This window comes from Hyla sarda, chromosome 4 (assembly GCF_029499605.1).
Source record: "Hyla sarda isolate aHylSar1 chromosome 4, aHylSar1.hap1, whole genome shotgun sequence".
NCBI classification, from domain to species: Eukaryota; Metazoa; Chordata; class Amphibia; order Anura; family Hylidae; genus Hyla; species Hyla sarda.
Window position 1 is genome coordinate 69,849,396 of NC_079192.1, and position 12,662 is coordinate 69,862,057.

General features: G+C 46.1%; 1 protein-coding gene across 4 annotated transcripts in view; it reads right to left on the reverse strand.

Annotated features, from left to right (window-relative positions):
• LOC130366829 (fumarylacetoacetate hydrolase domain-containing protein 2) overlaps positions 1-10,587 on the reverse strand; it is a 30,118-nt gene extending 19,531 nt beyond the window's left edge. For 2 of the 4 annotated variants that reach the window (XM_056569211.1, XM_056569210.1), the window contains exons 1-2: positions 10,468-10,587; positions 1,513-1,776 (exon numbers count right to left, since the gene is read on the reverse strand). In XM_056569211.1, the coding sequence (XP_056425186.1) occupies positions 1,513-1,776; positions 10,468-10,583 (380 nt within the window). In that variant the 5' untranslated portion in view covers positions 10,584-10,587. Of the gene's footprint in view, positions 1-1,512; positions 1,777-10,159; positions 10,341-10,366; positions 10,420-10,467 lie in introns of those variants that run through there. The other 2 variants (XM_056569213.1, XM_056569212.1) reach the window with 2 other exon arrangements.
• Between the last annotated feature and the right edge of the window lie 2,075 nt (positions 10,588-12,662).

A 12,662-nucleotide genomic window follows, 5' to 3' on the forward strand; every position in this document is an offset into this window, starting at 1 on the left:
CTGCAGTACCCTGGTAAATACTGAATAGGGCTACAGTATCATGAGTGCTGCAGCCCCTTCAGATGATGCCTGGAGTCAGACGCCTGCCAATCTAATATAGAACGTCCTATCCTGAGAATAGGCCATTCCTTTTATAGGACTGGATAACCCCCTTAAAGGGGTACTCCGGTGCTTATACATATTATCCCCTATCCAAAGGATAGGGGATAAGATGCCTGATCACGGGAGTCCCGCAGTTGGGGACGCCCGTGATCATGCACGCGGCACCCCGGGTCTGATTACGTTCGCGTTCGCTCCGGGTCTGATTATGGGCGACTACAGGGCCGGCGGCGTGTGACGTCACGCCCCCGCCCCCGTGTGACATCACGCCCCATCCCGTAGGCTTGCATTGAGGAGCGGAGCGGGATAAGATGTGTAAGCACCGGAGAACTCCTTTAAGATAGGATCACACGTGTGTTTCAAGCCAATGGGTAGCAAAGTCAGCTGACAGAACGTGTTACCTTCCCCTTAACATGTGATCATTTCTAAAATCACACTGGTATGTATAGATTCCTTAGGGAGGGCTGATCACATATGTTTTAACGGGGTAGTCCGCTGCTCAGCGTTTGGAACAAACTGTTCCAAACCCTGGAGCCAGCGCCGGGAGCGTGTGACATCATAGCCCCACCCCCTCATGACGTCATGCCCCACCCCCTCAATGCAAGTCTCTAGGACGGGGCCCCTCCCAGCCGTCAAGCCCCTCCCATAGACTAGCATTGAGGGGGAGGGGCGTGATGTCATGAGGGGGCGGGGCTATGAAATCAAGAGCTCCCGACGCCGGCTCCAGCATTCACAGTTTGTCCCAAACGCTTAACAGGGGAGTACCCCTTTAACGGTTTGTTGATCTGCCCCGTCCCGGAGTTATGAGGGTGTTTTATTTCCATCTGACAGATTCGTAAATCTCTCAGATAGGCGTGCATAATTATGATGTGCTGGAGGTATGGGTGGGCTAATTGGACGCGTGCATAATTATGATGTGCTGGAGGTATGGGTGGGCTTATTGGACCAGGGTCATACCACGGTTTTAGGTCCGGTCACAAAACCGGATACGGGGCAAAAAAGTAGTGGCCGTATCTTCAATGAAATCTTCAGGAATTTCTGGAGTAATTCTGCTCGCTTATTCCTCTCCAATTCATTCAGCACTGAAAAACCCCATAGTATGTAATTACATTTCTGCTCCTCAGTTCACACTGAGGAATTTCCGCTAGCGGAATTCTGTCACTGAATTCCGTTCCGCATGAAGAATGAACGTGTTCTTTCTTCATGCGGAATTTGCGTCCTAACCCCATAGAACTCAATGTAAAAAAATGTTTCAGTCCGCCACACTTTACCGCAGAATTCGCACAAAAAAATTATTATTTTTTAAATAATGTCTCCTATGCCACGCGGAATTCCGCACTGATTTTTTCAGGGAGAATTCCGACAAATATTAATCAGTGTGAAGATACCCTTAGTCAGAATAAGTATTTTTACCTCTTAGCTATCTGCAGGGTTTCCTCACCACCTTCCAGGAATTCCCTCATCCTACATGGCAATGAGGGATGGAAGGCAGTCAGGTCAATGACCTTTTCTCCCTCCAGCTCTAATCCGATCCTCTGACCTGCAGACGCTGGGCTCTGGAATTGAATCAGCCTCATCCTCAGCGGAGGAAAGTGGGAAATGCCTCTCCGGGGCAACAAGTGGGCACAGTTATGCTGGAGTGCTCGCAGGATACCTTGGGCAGACCCCAACATAAACCTTACAAAAAAAAAGAGAGATTTGTTACTTTAAGATGAGAATCTGCAAATGACAGGAAGTTTTGTATACACTTCTTATTTTCTTAAAGGGGTACTCCGAGGCTTAGACATCTTATCCCCTATGCAAAGGATAGGGGACAAGATGCCTGATCGCGGGGGTCCGCCGCTGGGGACCCCCGTGATCTTACACGCAGCACCCCAGTTTAAATCAGTCTCCGGAGCATGTTCGCTCCGAGTCTGATTACTGGCTTGCATTGAGGGGCGGATCGTGATGTCACATGGAGGCGGAGGCGTCACATCACACGCTGCCTGCCCCGTGGTCGCCGGTAATCAGACCCGGAGTGAACATGCTCCGGGGACTGATTTTAACTGGGGTGCTGCTTGCAAGATCACAGGGGTCCCCAGAGGCGGGACCCCCGCGATCAGGATTCTTATCCCCTATTCTTTGGATAGGGGATAAGATGTCTAAGCGCCGGAGTACCCCTTTAAGTGCCGAGGAACGTGCTCTCGAATCACCCAAAGTGCAAGAAAAAGTGCAAACGTGTTACACAAAAAAAAGTGCACAGAGGATGCGGTCTATCGCAAGCCCTTCTCCGATAGGAGAGAGGCCCCCCAACAAATCTTACCCTTCGCCTCCGGACCAAAAGGTACCTGCGAGGTTCCAGGTTCAATGTCCCTTTTCGCCGAAGCTACTAAGGGACCACAAATGCTCCCGGCATCCCCCTTGACGTTAGCTAAGGTATCTGCCCGCAGAGCCGATAACTGTAGGTACCCTGCCAAAGCACGAGTACCCGGGGTGTTTGCAGGGAGCTGCGGAACCTAATGAACACAGGAGGGATACCCAGAAGGGCTACCGCATCCTGACAAATCCTGTGGACACACAACATGCAAAAAGTGACACAGTGACAAAAAGAAATCAATAAGTGAATGTGAATGTGCGCAGGTATACTGTCCGGACATCTGGCCGGATCTATAAATATTTCTCTGATCCTAGCCAGAAGGCGGGAATCAAGAGGTGAGTGCCACAAGGTGAAGAGTTCATGGTGCCAGTGCTGCCACTCAGTGAGCCAGTACACCCTGTAAGTTTCGGGACCTCATGGTCACCACTCCCCGAGGCACAAAAGTACCTCGGCTCTAGACCCTCTCAGCCTCATGGCGAGACCCGGAAGAAGCAGGTCACATCGGGGCAGCCGTCGGGCTGATTCCTCAGAACCAGCCCCGGAATGCCCTGGTACACCTGCCCTCTACATGCAGCACCCATCCCCACCAGCTCCACACTGGCATTGCCTGCCACCAGCATGAAACTGATAAGAACAGATACTACACTTGAACTACACTTCTATGTGAGGATACAGCTGTCTGTCAGCCGTCTAGTTATGCTGGAGATATCGGAGAATCCTCTGACTGGGAATCTGCTGTATACTTGTTGCTGGGAGAGAGGTAATGAGAGCTTTTCTATTCACAGCATAGACCAGTGTTTCCCAACCGGTGTGCCTTCAGCTGTTGCAAAACCACAACTCCCAGCATGCCCGGACAGCCAAATGCTCGGAGTTGTAGTTTTGCAACAGCTGGAGGCACACTGGTTGGGAAACACTGGCATTGACACAGAACAGTTCATATGGTTTCGGCAGGGAGCTAAACGCAGGGAAAGGAATGGAAGGAGGAGTGAGCAGGTTGGAATCTGAGTTGCAGCTGACAGAGTCCCTTTCACCCCTTAACGACATTGGATGTAAGTATACGTCCTGGTGACCTAGCACTTACCACACCAGAACGTACAATTAGGCCTTAAACGGCATTCCAACTATGATGGGAGCGCATTAATCCTTTAGATGCCAGGATTAAAGGGGTACTCCGGTGGAAAACATATATTTTTTTTAAATCAACTGGTACAGATTTGTAAATGACTTCAATTAAAAAATCTTTTTGTCTTGTCCACAGTGCTCTCTGCTGACACCTCTGTCCATGTCAGGAACTGTCCAGAGCAGCATAGGTTTGCTATGGGGACTGTCTCCTGCTCTGGAAAGTTCCTGATACGGGCATCAGGTGTCAGCAGAGAGCACTGTGGACAAGACAAAAAAGAAATTCAAAAAGAAAAGAATTTCCTCTGGAGCATACAACAGCTGCTAAAAAGTACTGGAAGGGTGAAGATTTCTTAATTGAAGTCATTTACAAATCTGTTTAATTTACTGGCACCAGTTGATTATTAATACTGATCACGGCATTTAAAGCCATTGTGGGGCTTAGGGACACTCATCAGACCAGTTCACAAAGAAGGGTAACACAGCAATGCTTGAAGCAATGGGTATACGGGAATGTATGCTGGATATAGATGCAGCAAGGTATGCTGATAGTGGTGCTCTGATGTATGTAGGAACAGTTCGTATATTTTCAAAGAAGAAAAGGAAACATCGGCAACTCACCAATTCAGCTGACTGGATTCTTCTTTATTGAAGTATACTTACATACACATATTACAAGGAAGAGGGTAGTGGGGGGACAGTGAAGAGCGAACGAGCTCCGCTTCACACGACTAGCGTGCTTCCTCCGGCCGGAGGAAGCACGCTAGTCATGTGAAACGGAGCTCGGACCACCTGCAGCACAATTGCGGGGGTGGGGTGGGGGGTCCAATAAGTGAAGATGGCTGTCAGAGTTCTTCTCACCTGTTTCAGGGCCGCTCTTCAGGGATCTGCTTGCATGGTCTGCCGTCTGGCAGGCTGTACAAGTAGATCACCGATAGCACTGAACATTAGTAACAATAGATTGCTATTAATAGTAATAGTAATAGCCTTGAAAAATGGAAATTGAATAATAAATATATATTTTTTAAAGCCCCTCCCCAATAAAAATTTACAGGAATACTCCAGGATGTGAAAACTTATTCCCTATCCTAAGGAGAGGGATAAGTTTCAGATCGCAGAGGGTCCGAGTGCTGGGGCACTGGCTCTCTTGCCAAATAGCGTGTGTTGACCACCTCATGAAGCGGCAGCCGACATGCCTCCTCAATGCAGCACTATGGCAGAGCCGGAGATTACCAAATGCAGTGCTCTGGCTCTCCCATACAGTTGTATTGAGGGGGCGTGTCAGAGCAGCTTCTTGTGGTGGTCAACTCGCCCCCTTTCTACAGACTGCCAGGGCCCCGTACAGGAGATCGTGGGGGGTCCCAGCAGTCGACCCCCCAACCCCTGCAATTTGAAACGTATCCTCTATCCTTAGGATAGGGGACATCCTGGAGTACTCCTTTAAATCACTCCCTTTTCCCATTAAAAAAAAAAAAAAAAAGTAAACATATTTGGCCGCATGTGAAAGTATCCGAACTATTACAATAAAATGTTAATGGTCCCGTAACGACGAATGTAAAAAAAATACCAAAGTCCAAAATTGCAGATTTTTGGTCACAACACATCTTAGAAAAAAAAGAAATAAAAAGTAATCAAAAAAGTGGTACCGCCAAAGACTACAGATCACAAAATAATAGCCCTCATAAGCCATGTATATGGGAAAATAGTTAGAGGTCAGAATAGGGCGATTTTTAACCCTTCAGGACACGGCATACATTTACTGAGAGGCATTCAGACTATGAAGCAAGCTTGGGAGCTGTACCCGCTTTATGGACCACGGTCCCGGACCCGTCGGTATTGGCAGGCAGCAGTGATTATGCTGATGCCTGCCATTAACACATCAATACTTGTCATGGCGTCTGAAGTATTAGCAGGGCATTGTGAGAAACATCGGACCACCTACAGCGCAATTGCAGGGGTCTGATGAGTCATGATGGCAGCCGGAGCACCATTTACCTGCTCCAGGGCCTCTGCAGCGATCCTCTGCCTTCTGATATCATTCATCAGCGTGTGGGGAAATGTAAAAAATAATACAATCCCGTATGTTGAATGGGGTAAATGCAAAAAATAGAATAGTGAATTTTTCAAACATATGGTAGTAATTTTGTTTAAAAAAAAGTTTAAAGAGTAGCTGCCACCATGTATATAATTTTTTCCTGTCCCTACCTATTGTTACCGTATTTTTCGCCGTATAAGACGCGCTTTTTCTTCCCCAAAACTGGGGGGGAAAAGTCGGTGCGTCTTATACGGCGAATACACCCCTATCGCGGCGGTCCCTGCGGCCATCAACGATCGGGATCTGCGGCTAATACAGGATATCACCGATCGCGGTGATGCCCTGTATTAACCCTTCAGGCGCGGTGATCAAAGCTGACCGCCGCGTCTGAAGGGAAAGTGACACTAACCCGGCTGTTCAGTCAGGCTGTTCGGGACCGCCGCGATTTCACCGCGGCGGTCCCGAACAGCCCGACTGAATAGCCGGGTTAGTGCTTACAGGACACCGGGAGGGACCTTACCTGCCTCCTCGGCGTCTTCTCCGTTCAGGGATCCCCTGTATGGCCGGCGCTCTCCTTCCTCGTCATCACGTCGTCGCGTACGTGCGTCGGCGTGCGTAACGGCATGATGGCGGCGACGGAGAGCGAGGATACTCGGCCCTCCTTACCTTTTAAAAATGTTTTCCTACCTTTTAAACAGCTACTCTTATGCTGCTCACTCTGGCTGAGCAGGAAGCCGACTTCCCCAGCAGGCGCCACGTCACTGATTCCTGCTGGGCGCCGACTTCAGCCCTCACCTCATCTATGCTGCGCTCCTTTAAGGAACGTACATACACGAACCGCCAATAGCACGGCAGGCTGCTCCGGGGTCTCCTCCTCCCTGTTTAGCAGTTCATGTGCTACCCAGGGAGAAGTATAGGAGCATCGCTGGATCTGCCGTGCAAGATATCCCTGCCGGGGGAGGGGACGGGCTGCGTGCGAGACAAGTGACCCAATGCGTGCAGCCCCGGCGTTCACAGTGCTCGCTCCCGCCTGTCTGATTGACACTCAGGCTGACTGAATTCCGACTGATTGCCCAACCAAATTCAGCTGTGATGTCACAGCAAGCTGCAGTCGGCCACTAGGAGGGAGACCCCTAGTGGCCAGATTTCAAATAGAAAATACAATATTTGAAAACACAAAAAAAAAATTATTGATGTATGGTATATTAGAGATATATTGTAGTAAATAAATTGACCCACAGAATGAAGAGAACAAGACATTTTTACCATAAAGTGTACTGTGTAAAAACAAAACCTCCAAATGTTGCGGATTTCTCCCCCACAAATAATATTTTTTTTTGTCTTGCCTTCCATTTTATGGTAAACTGGTAAAGTGGAAGGTAGAGATGAGCGAACTTACAGTAAATTCGATTTGTCATGAACTTCTCGGCTCGGCAGTTGATGACTTTTCCTGCATAAATTAGTTCAGCTTTCAGGTGCTCCGGTGGGCTGGAAAAGGTGGATGCAGTCCTAGGAGACTCTTTACTAGGACTGTATCCACCTTTTCCAGCCCACAGGAGCACCTGAAAGCTGAACTCATTTATGCAGGAAAAGTCATCAACTGCCGAGCCGAGAAGTTCATGATGAATCGAATTTACTGTAAATTCGCTCATGTCTAGTGGAAGGGATTTACTGAAGTGTAAACTGAAGAGTAGTGCTATCCACCCACTCACTGCAAGCATAGCCACGCCCCCTGGCGACCATGTGACTTAGGACATATTGTCTCTGGCCGCATGGAATGCTGGGAAAGGTCAGGGACAACAGTAGCCCTTCCAGATGTGGGTTCTGTGCTTGAAAGCAGGACAAACAGGACCCCTTAAAGGCTGGCATTCCACTTTACTTTTTTTTTAAAAACAATTTTAGGCCACATACGCCATGGCCAGATGTTAGCTTGGAGTCAATAGTTATAGGGGCAGGAACGCAGTGTGGACCTAGCCTAAGGCTGCATTCACATCTCGATTCAATACGGTTCCCGTTTCCGGTATCAGTGTAGAAGCCGTATGGAACCGTATGTATAGACATGTCATTGAAAACTGTATGCCAAACGTAGCATCCGGTTGTGTACGTTTTGCTTCAATTACGGTTTTATCCATTTTTTTTCCCGTACACAAAACCGTAGTATACTACGGTTTTATGTCCAGGTGAAAAACCGGATAAATTTTTATTTTTTTTTAAATGGTGGCCTATGGGAACCGTACTGTCCGGTTACATCCGGTTTGCACCATACGGTTTTGAAGTTTGCACATGCGCAGTGTACACCTAAAGTTCTTCCCACAAATAGAACAAGAAGAACTTTAATTAACCCCTTGTCGCAAAGCGCCAGGTTTATACGGCGCTGCGGCACGGGAGGGTTATGAAGTGAGCTCAGGAGCTGAGCTTGCATCATACCCACCCGTGGCTAATGCCAGACATCACCGTTCCGGCAGATGTCCGGCATTAACTCTTTAGACGCGGTGATCAAAGTTGATCGCTGCGTCTAAAAGTGAAAATTAAAGTATCCCGGCAGCTCAGTCGGGCTGATCGGGACATTGTGATAAAATTGCGATGTCTGGATCAGCTGGGACGCAGCAGGAGGGTGGCTTACCTGCCTCCAGTGCGTCCGAACGGCGATTGATTGCTGCAAGCCTGAAATCCAGGCTTGAGCAATCAACCGCCAATACCACTGATCAAGGCAAAGCTATGGCTTTGCAGTGATCAGTGTAAAAGATCAGTGTATGCAGTGTTATAGTTCCCTATGGGAGCTATAACACTGCAAAAAAAAAAAAAAGTGAAAAAAAAAAAAATAAAGTTAGAGATCATTTAACCCCTTCCCTTTTCCAATAAAAAAAAATAAATAAATAAAAATAAACATATGTGGTATCTCCACGTGTGTAAATGTCCGAACTATAAAAAATATATCGTTCATTAAACTGCATGGTCAATGGCGTGCGCGGAAAAAAATTCACTTTGGTCACTTTTTATAACATAAAAAAATGAATAAAAAGCAATCAAAAAGTCCGATCAATACAATAATGGTACCGATAAAAACTTCAGATCACGGTGCAAAGAATGAGCCCTCCTACCGTACGTGGAACAATAAAAAAGTCATAGGGGTCAGAAAAGGACAATTTTAAACGTATACATTTTCCTGCATGTAGTTATGATTTTTTTTCCGAAATTATAATAAATCAAACCTATATAGGTAGGGTATCATTTTAATCGTATGGACCTACAGAATAAAGATAAAGTGTCATTTTTAATGAAAAATGTACTGTGTAGAAACGGAAGCCCAAGTTACAAAATTGCGTTTTTTCTTCCATTTTGTCGCACAATGATTTTTTTCTCCATTTCTCTGTAGATTTTTTGGGTAAAATTACTGATGTCATTAAAGTCAAATTGGTGGCGCAAAATATAAGCCCTCATATGGATTTTTAGGTGCAAAATTGAAAGGGTTATGATTTTTAAAAGGTAATGAGGAAAAAACGAAAGTGCAAAAATGGAAAAACGCTGCGTCCTTAAGGGGTTAAGGACAAACATAAAACCATATCCGTCTTTTTTCTTCAAAAAAACGTATTAAACCGTATGCAACCGGACATCTGTTTTCAAACCGTATAAGAGGTATATACGGTTGTACACGGTTCGGCCCTGTTTTGAGACATACGTTTTTTAACAAAAAAAACTGATACGGGGACCGTATTGGAAAAAACAAGATGTGAATGCAGCTTATGTAGCGTTTTTAGGTTCAGGCGCAGTTTTTTTTAAATCCCAGTATCCTCTGAGTATTGCATTTTTTTTAATGAAATTGTGATGTTTTTCATCCCATAATAGACTTCTATGGAAAGAAAAAAAATACGCAAAAAAAAAAAATTTTTATAAATAAAAAAGAAAAACCTTGATCACATGAATCACATGACTTATAATACGAAAAACGCCTATACCAGTGTTTCTCAACCAGGGTGTCTCCAGCTGTTGCAAAACTACAACTCCCAGCATGCCCGGACAGCCTTCGGCTGCATACGTTTTTTTTTTAACAAAAAACCTGATACGGGAACCGTATTGCAAAAACGAGATGTGAATGCAGCCTGTGCAGCGTTTTTAGGTTCAGGCGCAATCCTTTTTTTTTTTTTTTTTTAAGAAATTGTGATGTTTTTCATCCCATAATAGACTTCTATGGAAAGAAAAAAAATACGCAAAAAAAAAAATAATTTAATAAATAAAAAAGAAAAACCTTGATCACATAAATCACATGACTTATAATACGAAAAACGCCTACACCAGTGTTTCTCAACCAGGGTGCCTCCAGCTGTTGCAAAACTACAACTGCCAGCATGCCCGGACAGCCGAAGGCTGTCCGGGCATGCTGGCAGTTGTAGTTTTGCAACAGCTGGAGGCACACTGACCTATATACTAAGTGTTACTATAATAAAAAGCCATGAACAACATTATAGGGGATAAAAACGTGGGGTTAGTTTATGTGGCATTCGTAGCCTTTCGTTTTTTCCCCCAATAGTTTATTTTTATGGAAACCTTACAATCCTCCCGGAGAGATGAATCAGACGTGACTGACATATTGCAACAAAGTTGCAGGAGGACGACCATAAAGCTGCACAGAGGGCGTCAGTCACGTGACTACTCTGCGTCTCTCCCTGAAAGCGTTAATAGTAAGTAAATAGAAGGTAGACTATAATAGAGTGATTATTATAAGCCCTGCACCCTTCCATATGATCTATATAGTATACCACAGAACGCTATCTCTACACAGCGCCCCAGGAGGACCCGGTAGTAGATCGCTATTACAATTTACAGCCCCATCCATACGTCATAAATAACGGCCAGAAACCTGTGTCCAGGGCGACAATCCGAGACGGATCCCAGCGCCTTTCGATAAGGACAAACAATGCTCAGTCTCATGACACCCGGTGTCACAGCAAGAGAACTACATTTCCCTGCGTGCATTGCGTGCTAGCCACGCCCCTAAAATAAACAAGCTTTATTTGAACTAGACAATTACTCTTGCAGCAACGTAAGCTCAGTACAGTGATCCCTCGACTTACAATGGCCTCAACGTACAATAGTTTCAACATACAATGGTCTTCTCTGGACCATTGTAAGTTGAAACCAGACTCGACATACAATGCTATGGACAGTCCAGATCTGTGAAACGCGTCAATGGCCAAGAGAACTGACCAATCAGAATGGGCAATTTACCGGTAAAACGCCTGTATTTCTGAAGTGTATGCACTGACTGGTGTCTTGTAGCGCCCCCTACAGTACAGGGAGGTATTACATGTTCTGTACTACTCTTTACCTGTTCCAGGGTTAGCTGCTACTTTGGACACCAGGTGAGGGCGACTCCATGTTACTTTTTTTTAGGACACTGTGTGTACTGTACAGGACCCTGAAGAAGCTCCTGTCCTCTACATAGACCAGTGTTTCCCAAGCAGGGTGCCCCCAGCTGTTGCAAAACTACAACTCCCAGCATGCCCGGACAGCCAAAGGCTGTCCGGGCATGCTGGGAGTTGTAGTTTTGCAACAGCTGGAGGCTCCCTGCTTGGGAAACACTGACATAGACAGTGATTTATTAGTTATCTACTTATTTTTCTTTAATCCTCACTTTTTCCTATTTTTGGATGACATTTTGGGGCTTCAGAACCAATTACCAGGTTTCCATAGAGTTCTGGTCTCAACATACAATGGTTTCAACATACAATGGTCGTCCCAGAACCAATTAATATTGTAATTTGAGGGAGCACTGTATACAGGCAGTCTATATGGAGTCCCTGGGAACGTGTATGGTGGGGGTCACCGTTGTGGTCAACGATATAGAGCAGTGGTCTACTAACGGTGGACCTCCACATGTTGCAAGACTTGTTGTATGTCTTATACTTCTACCAGGGGCTTCACCCCCTACCTTTTTTTTGTAAAATAAAACCAAGACAACAATCTCTCTTTTAATGGACGATGGGGGTCGGCCTCAGCTTTATTATCAACCTTAAACATTCTCAAAACCTCTATAATTTCCATCTCGAGTGGGTTGCCGCCCCAGCAGCAGGTGAAGCACCCTGCCAGCCGCCGGACTTTTCCCGGTGGGCACATAGCCTTCTCTCTCCATTCAGGAGTCACGAACACTTCTCCATCGCCAGCTGTGACTTAAAGGAGTACTCCGGCGCGCACTTTTTTCCTTTTATCCCGTCCGTGCTGCAAAATAAAAGAAAACACACTTTCTCTTACCTGCCAACGAGCCCCCGGAGCTCCGGTACACTCCGGTACAGGTGTCCGGTCCCCGGGCTGTATTCTTCTTACTTCCTGTTAGGCTGGGTTCACACCATGTTTTTCAAATACGGTAACCGTATACGGTTTTCCGCAAAAAAAACGTATACAACCGTATCCGAAAGCGTATGCATAGAGAATGCATTGTAAACCGTATTCCAAATGTTGTGTACGGTTGCATCCGTTTTGCCTCGGATACGGTTTTGCCGATTTTTCAACCATAGGCAAAAACGCTGTCGACCACATTTTTGCCTCCGGTTGGAAAACCGTATGCGAACCATATGCGGTTCTTTTAACATTGTTGTCTATGAGAACCGGACATAGAATTTCAGAATACGGTTGCACACGGTTTTTCTAATCCGTTTCTTGGAGTTGACACATGCGCAGATTGGAATTTCAATAGAACAATAGTAACTTTATTAAATTGCTGGAAAACTAATTCCAACAAAATAGCAAAACCGTTGGCAAAAACTGATGCAAACGGATAGAACCGTACGGGGAAAAACCGTACTCGTTTTAATTTGGAGTCATACGGTTGTATAAGGTTGCATACGGTTTTTGCCATACGTTTTTTAGCGGAAAACCGTATACGGTAACCGTATTTGAAAAACGTGGTGTGAACCCAGCCTTAGCCCGGCACGTCACACGGAGCTTCAGCCTATCACTGGCCGAGGCGGGACATCGCTGCGGCCGGTGATAGGCTGAAGCTCCGTGTGACGTGCCGGGCTAACAGGAAGTAAGAAGAATACAGCCCGGGGACCGAAC